This window comes from Austrofundulus limnaeus, unplaced genomic scaffold, assembly GCF_001266775.1.
Source record: "Austrofundulus limnaeus strain Quisiro unplaced genomic scaffold, Austrofundulus_limnaeus-1.0 Scaffold133, whole genome shotgun sequence".
NCBI classification, from domain to species: domain Eukaryota; kingdom Metazoa; phylum Chordata; class Actinopteri; order Cyprinodontiformes; family Rivulidae; genus Austrofundulus; species Austrofundulus limnaeus.
The window spans coordinates 152,564-160,500 of NW_013952535.1; the positions used below are offsets into that span (position 1 = coordinate 152,564).

Genomic DNA, 7,937 nt, shown 5'->3' on the forward strand with positions numbered 1-7,937 from the left:
CTCAAAAAATGTACTTAATTACAGTAATAAAGTAAAAGTACTTTGTTACTGTCCACCACTGGCGCTAGTGTCGTGGTAGCAACATGCTATGTGTTTACATCCATCACCGCTATGTTTGTAATGACTTATCGTGAGAACAAACGTTTTCACACGTGACTTTAGTAGCATTTCTTACTTGATGGAAACACGCAATTGCGAGACTGTTTTTTTTTTTTTACATTAACAGAATATCGACAAAGTTTTGTGCACATTTGCAATGGAAACGCAGCTAATGATAATTTTTCCCTGTATAAATAAACAAACTGACTAATTACAAGGTTGAAAACACCTATGCTGCTAATTACAGTGTACATCTTTGAAAAACTAAAAATTAAAAAGCAAAGTCTGATTTTCTTCATTGATTTCCAATAAAGCTTTTCTTTTTGTGTTGTTTGTCAGTTTCTAGTTCATTCAGTGAACTTTGCATGGATGTTTTTCCTTATTGAAACGATACAAAAGCAAATTCATTTCCGTCTTCGCTCAAGTGCTTTTGCTGCCGAGCTGCGAAATAAAACTTTAACATTAAACTGTCACTTAACCAGAACCGTTGCACAATWCCCACAGGCATTAATTAGTGGCACCGCTGACAACAGCGGAGGTCTGAAAACAAAACGAGGACTTGGAGCTTTGCTCAGGCTGCCCTTTGCTTTGAATTAGGTTCGTTCTGCGAGGAGCTGCTTCAAAGGCGAGCAGGTCTGAGGTGATGCAGCACAAACACCAGTAACCAGAAAGGTTCGTTTCGAAGTAAAGATCGGATTAGATTGGTAATAGGAGGCCGGCGACACTTTGGAAATMAATTATTGTTTTCACAACAAGGAACATTCCCTGTTCTGAATGTCAGAACTTTAAGCTGAAATTATTTACACATCAGTGGCAGCGGTTGCTGTGGTGATGCGAGACTTAATGGTTTGGTGGTAATAGAAAGCGCAGCAGTGAGTCACATTCTTATTTACTTGCTGACTGTGGGGACGTTCGCTCCAACTGTGCATTCTCTGAGATGGAAATGTGACAGGTTGTTTGCAGGAAAAATTAACACGTATCATCCACCYGCTTTTCAAGACAGAGCCGTTGTTTTGGTCAAACTTCAAATTCATATATTATTGTGAGGCACTGCACTCAAAATATGTGTTGAGGATGACTTTCAGCTAGYGCACACAGGGGTGGAGCTAGACCAAGCGCCACCCTGGGCACTTGGTTGGCCACCCCAGGTGCCACCCTCAAATAATCGAAAAGTAGGTGGGAATCTTGGATTTTGCATTTAGATTTTGTTCTCTGATACTGCTTTACTGTATAACTTTTTACCTGTGTATGTTTAAAAACGACTGAATTATAGCCCTTTGTAATATTACCATTAGTGGTTAGCTAAATTTTGGATTAGCATCGGCAATTGGCATGTGATAATTCTTAGCTGCTCCACAACAAATTTAATCTTAATGAGTTTTAAAATGGCTGCATTATTTACAGTTAGCTGTGGTGGCCATGTTGAATTTTTAATTAGCGTTTAGAATTCGGTAAAGATTGTTTTCAGCTACTTCTAAAAATCGCAAATGTCTAGCTCTGCTGCTGAGTACATAAAGAAAAAATAAATAATATTTGGAAGTAAAAACTTTATTTCTTAACATTTATTAATGGTACCATCATGGTCCATCTTGTGCAGAACGACAAAATGCAAAAATATTTCTTTACTAAAACCTCTGTAACTTTGCTCCAGTTCATTTTAGCTGCATGAATCTTTGCATAGGTGATGTCCACAAGTGGATTTATGGTTACTAAGAGTTTTTAGCCTGATTCATTATGGTTTTAAATGGGTTATATACTGTCTAATGAAAAACATTTTCAGGTGAGAGTGAAAAAATATATATGTCCCATCCCCAATATCTCTAAAACCACAGCAGCTGTTTTAATACTTACACTTTTGATGAAATCTCCTAAGTGTTAGCTTTATTTTGATACCAAGATTATTTAAGTAGAGTTTTTAAATGCTGAGACACACTCAGTTACATTTGAGCAAAAACTTAAAGAAAACCCCTTGGGGCAGTAAAATGAGAGAAATGCGTAAATTGCTTTRCATTTCCTCAATTCAATTTAGTGGAACCAGCTGACATAAAATTGCAGATTCTCAAAAACATGAATTAAATACTGTAACAAAACAAATGCAATTTGTTACTACACACCTCTGGTTCTTATTGCATTTATTTCTCCATTTTCTACTTTGGTGGCAATAAGCCCAGGAGAGCACCCCATACATGCCTTTCCTCAGCAACACTCTGCAGCTCCTCCTAAACCTCACAGTGTTCCCAGTCCTGACAGAATATTTAATCCCACCCAGTGAAAAAAATTAAATTAAATAAAAAAGATTATGTCTTTGCGTTCATTCATTTGCTTCACCTGCCAGGTATGCAAACATGCAGCCTCTCCATACGGCCTCCAACAACTTGATTTTCTCTGCCCAGCTCCTGTGGCTTTGGAACAAAATGTGCAGAAATAGCTTGTTTCATGCTGGATCCACAAGCCTCAGCTCAGCAGCGTCTCCACTCCCCTCTCACCCAGCCCCCAAATGTACATACACACACACACACACACACACACACACACACACACACACACACACACAAACACACTTTTGAACTTCACACTCAGGGCTGCAGTAAGCTTGAAAAACCGTCGTGTGGCGCAGCGACGTTAGATCACTTCAAAGCTAAAGGTCCAAATTCCCCCTGGGCGTCTCTTTTGGCGTTGGGGCTGACAGCTTGAACGAAGGGAGCAGTGGCGAAGCAAACACAGCACACAGTTTTGGGGATTTGGTTTCTGTTCAAATATAAAATCCTGTTTAATTTGCATGCAAGTAAACTGGACAAACAAGATATTTTACAGCACAGAATACCTCAATATGACGAAGGGATGGTTACGCAACTAGAAGATAACGAGTCTCACAATAAGGACTGCGGAGACATAAGCAGAGGAGGAAGGTTTTTCCAGTAGACTCAAGGTGTCTGTGAAGCAGAAATTTAAGGTCTAGCATTTCTGCTGCTGCCAGTCATGCCAGAGTTTTAGCCCAAGATCATTTAATGTTGAGAAGAGATGATCAAATCTTGCAAATAGGCACGATCTCATGCTCAGCGTATGTGTTATGAATGACTCTCGGCTAATACCACACCAAATTTTAGCGGTGTTTTTGTAAAACTGACTGAGCGTTTAGAGATKACTCCAAACGTTAATGAGTTCCACAGATAAATCCACCAAAGTGTGGCTAAAGTCAGTCAAGTGKCTGATGAGATGTTTTGCTAAGACAGATAGAACTGAATGCAAATAGTGTATGAGGTGCCAAGTGTAAAATAAGAAAAAAAAATCACAAAAACATTTTCATTAGCACTTTATAAGTGCCTATTTAAAATATTTTCCCTAACATTATACTGTTATTTAGCTCACAGTTATAACATTTTGCTAATTTTTATTAAATGTYACATTTAAATGTTAAGTGTTGTGTCTAAATGTTAAATTCTAAATCTAAATGCGTAAATCTAAATGTAAAATGTAAAAGTTCATTTTGAAATGTTGAGGTTTACATTTAAGTGCTTCGGAATGGAATGCGGCCTTTGCCGTTGGTGCTCATCTCCTGTTATGACATCATCATCCTGAGACAAAAGCTACTACTAAAGGGCTCGACACACGGGAGGCGACGTCGCTCGCTCTCCATTCATTTCCTGTGGAAGTTGTGCGGTGAGGCGACAATCACTTGCCCTCCTCCAGCCAAGCGACCGGCGAAAATAGTGCATGTGAAATTTAGCGCTCGTACACGTAGAGCTTGCGACGCGACATATGAAAGTTGAAAAATGTTCAACTTTTGTCGCTGTTGCTTAGCGTACAACCAATCAGTGAGGGTTTCATTGACTGACCAATGAGAGGAGAGTATACATAATTTAGTTAGCTAACACTTTCAATAAGTGTTTACAAAAAAAGGCAGCTTTGTGGGAATTTGTTGGCGCCAGGGTGACGTTATCCGGTAAGTTTTTCCTCATAAAATTGTATCTTGGTGTGCGTTTGTTTTTCAATATTCTTAGCATCACAAGATTATTTAGTTTACACGTCCGTAATGCACACACCCCTGTTTTGCAAACCACCAATAACCTTTACAAAAGCAGTAGAAGAACCAATCAAATTTCGTGACGACAAACGATCCGAGAGCGCAATTCACAACACTGCAATCGTTGTCGCGTCCTGTGTGTCGGGTTTCACCCTGGCTGYGATGACGGCCGTTAATCGTTGTCATTTGTTGCTCCCCATGTGTCGAGCCCTTAATGCTGCTAACGCTGCTAATGCTGCTAACACGGCTAAAACTTCCCTACAAGACATCAAAATATCAGTTGTGGTCAGTGTCTGATCTGCAGGTACCATATTGTTTTCAGTGAACACATTTTGAATTTAAATTTTAAAAGCCATCTTAAGCAGTGTTAGCATTTGCTTTTGTCGCAGGATGATGATGTCATAACAAGAGCCAAGCACCAACAGCAAAGGCTGCATTCCATTCCAAAATACTTATATGTAAACTAACATTTAGCCGCGGCATGTGAGATTTAATTTTTAGATTTACACATTTAGATTTAGGATTTGCATATATTATTTAACATTTAATCTTAACATTTAGATTTAGATTTAGGATTTCATTTTTGCACATATTATTTTTAACATTTAATCTTAACTTTTAGGGAAAAAATAGCTAAATGTAAGAACAGTGAGCTAAATAGTGAAAATGTGTTGTGTTGTGAGTCAGTCATTCATTTGTAATATTAAGTGAATTGTAGCCTTTTTGCTTTTTTTTTTTTAGTTCAGTTAGCGGTGACAGCCATCTTGAATTTGCTCGACTCCAGATGTTTATCTACTGCAGATGCAAATGACTACTTTCTGCAAGCTTCATTAAAATGTAACCAGTTCATGAGATACTTTGGTAACACGCACGTATGAACAAAAATATCATTGCTTGCCTTTACCTTTTGCAGCAGGCGATAAGAAGAAGAAACAGTGAGAAAAATGCTTTTTTTAAAAATTCTTTTGTTTTTCACTTGTCATTATTTAAACAGCAAATATGGCCTCCTTTGGTGATTGTTTTGATCTAAATGCATCTGTTTGGCTCATCTTGATTGAAGTCAGAGTTTTACAAGCTGCTGTCTGAAGCTAAACTGGGTGATTATATTGTACAAAGCAAAGAATAACAGCTGCTTTTAGAAGTAAAAAGAAAAAAGAAATTCTAAAGTAAAACCTGTGAGGTGTCCCTTAAGCAGCTGTTTACACAGTTTTCTAAAGGTGCTTTTTCACTGCAGCAAAATGAGGCCTCCTGTAGAAAACAGCTGCAGGGTGTGCAAGTCTGTAACTGTATGAATGCAGCCACTGTTCAATTCTTCTTTTCTCACTGCTTATTCATAAAACAAGATGCTATTTGTTTAATTAGCTGAAAACAGGACTACCTCACCTCAGTGTGAGCTTAGATAATCTAATAATTTAAACAGCAGAGCATATCAGTTCGTGTCAGAAGCTTGTCTTTGAACAGTGAAATATAAAAAAAACCAACCAGTGGGACAGAGACTGTCAGGCAAGGTGTGAATTTTTCATAGGGTGGCAAAGGAGGCAGGTTTCAGTTTCCACAACTCATCAATAAGAAATGAAGAAAACAAAAAAAAAAAAGAGAGGGACAGGGGGTGTTAAAATAACCAGGCTCTGATGCGTGTTTATCAAACGGCGACGATGGGAAAGGCAAAGGTTTTTGCATTAGTTTGTCTGTCTGTTAGCAAAATATACCCTGAACCGTACAGCCAGTTTGAGTGAAATTTGCAGAATTTACTCGTTAGGTTGTCGTCTACAGCTGATTAACTTTTGGAGTTGACTTGCTACAAGATGGCTGCCACGACCAACCAAACGTGGAAGGCACAAAAATGGCTACAACTGGATCAATTTTACAGGTACTGACCTAAATTTTATTTCAGGACTGTGTCTGAGACWGATTCTTAACCCTTATTCTGAGTGCTAACATATTCCGTATGTTCTTTGGTTAAAAATTTGCTATTGGTTATTTGGAGACTATTTTTTGTCTGTTAGCAAAAAATTTCAAGATCCATTGATTGGATTCTGAAGAAACTTTTAGAAAATGATCACTGAATACTCTTTTACAGCTGATTAACTTTTAGTGCTAACTGAACTCAAGACAGCTGCCACAGCCAACTGGCTTTAAAAAACACAAAAACAACTATAATTCAGTGAATTTTACAAATACCAAACCAAAATTTGGGCTGTTTGTAGTTTAGGTTTATTTACAACAAATACTCTGAGCACTAATCATTAGGTACAACACTCACTTAAAACTTCAGCATTAACTTTTATTGTCAACCCTAATTGTCTGTTAGCAAAATATCCCATGAAACACTTTATGGATTATGAAACTCTCAGAATATAATAGTTTGACCTACAACTGGTTAATGTTTAATAATAGTGTTTGTGTTAAAATATCAGGATTTGAAGGGTTTTTATCAGGATTTTATCCATAAAAGTTAAATATTTCACACACGATTCGATTGTCTTTGTCATAAAGAGACAGAAAAACCAGCTGCTGTCTGTAGGCTTAAGGTGCTTTAAGCCCCCCGGGGTGTGTCACAGCACCTGGTCCGGGCAGATTCCTCTCTTCCTTCTTTCCCCCTTTGGGAAAAACAGACTTCTTCAGAAACATGATGACATCACTCTGCTGATCTCAGTTCTTTTCCCCTCTTCTTCTTTTTGGATGCAGGAACCATTAAAAAGGCGGTGCAGCCGCTCCTGCTGAGGCGCAGGTAAGCTCCGAGGAGACGCGACTCACCTGGRAGCTGCAGCCCGGAGAGCTGCTTCATTTTTCTCCCCATGGAGAGCCAAGGAGACGCTGGGATCATGGTAAGACCTGATCTGGATCCTGAGACTGACGACTTTGTGGGGTCGATAAATTGTAGACTATAGGTTATTTAATGATCTGATTTTACTGGAAATACTTCAAAGCACCTATTAGTTTAAAAGAAAAGAAGTTTGTGGAGAAACTTCACTATTTTTGCCAAAGTTAAATCGACTTTTTTAATAATAACAACGTGAAAGTGCTTTATTTTATTTCTGTTTAGGCTCCTGTAAGAAATGCGTTGGGAAAAAAAGCTGAATATRCTGATTATTGCAAATTTTTATTTACCTTTTTTATTTATTTAGTTACTTATTTGTTTATTTTTTGAACAGGACCACTCCCATGTCGACGGGTAGGATTAAACAAATCAGGAAGCAATTATAAAAGCTGCGCTCAAATCGCGAGTTTTTTGCTTCCTTTCTTAAACAAATAAAAACAAAAGCTTTAAATGAGCAGTGGTTTCAGACAGGAGAAGTTAAAGGGTTACGACTTGTCGACCCTCATGGAAAAACTGAGCTGCAGCCCCCCCACTACAGCTGAAACATGAGCAAGCAGATTTTGGAAAAAGGAAAGAAAGGAAAAAAACGCGACTTTTACGAGGCTTTGAACGCCACACTCGGCCGCTGCGTCACTTCCGGTGGAAAACTCACTTTTATGAGCGCGGCCTCTTTGCTGCCTTCAAGTGCGCGAATGAAATGTCGGACTTTTTAGCTTTGAGCATGACAGTTTGTTTCAGCTGTCACATTACCAAGCATGTGTGTGTGATATTTATCATTGTGACGCGCAGTGAGTCTCTAACTACATCTACCTTTATGTATCAAATTAAATCCTAGCTTCCTTTGAAAGGTACCAGAGTCATTTTGGTTGATTAGTTGTGGCCATCTTGAATGGAATTGACTCCAAAAGTAAACTGGTTGTACAAACCAGTAATTACTTTGTGTTTTGTTGAAATCTGTTCATTTGGTTGATGAGATATTTTAAGTTTTATTTT

The 7,937-nt window shown here is 38.3% G+C and overlaps 1 protein-coding gene across 1 annotated transcript in view; it reads left to right on the plus strand.

Moving 5' to 3' along the window:
• The first annotated feature begins 6,806 nt into the window (after positions 1-6,806).
• LOC106522612 (absent in melanoma 1 protein) overlaps positions 6,807-7,937 on the plus strand; it is a 53,128-nt gene continuing 51,997 nt past the window's right edge. The window contains exon 1 of the mRNA XM_014015685.1: positions 6,807-6,951. Within this exon, the coding sequence (XP_013871139.1) occupies positions 6,922-6,951 (30 nt within the window). The 5' untranslated portion in view covers positions 6,807-6,921. The remainder of the gene's footprint in view (positions 6,952-7,937) is intronic.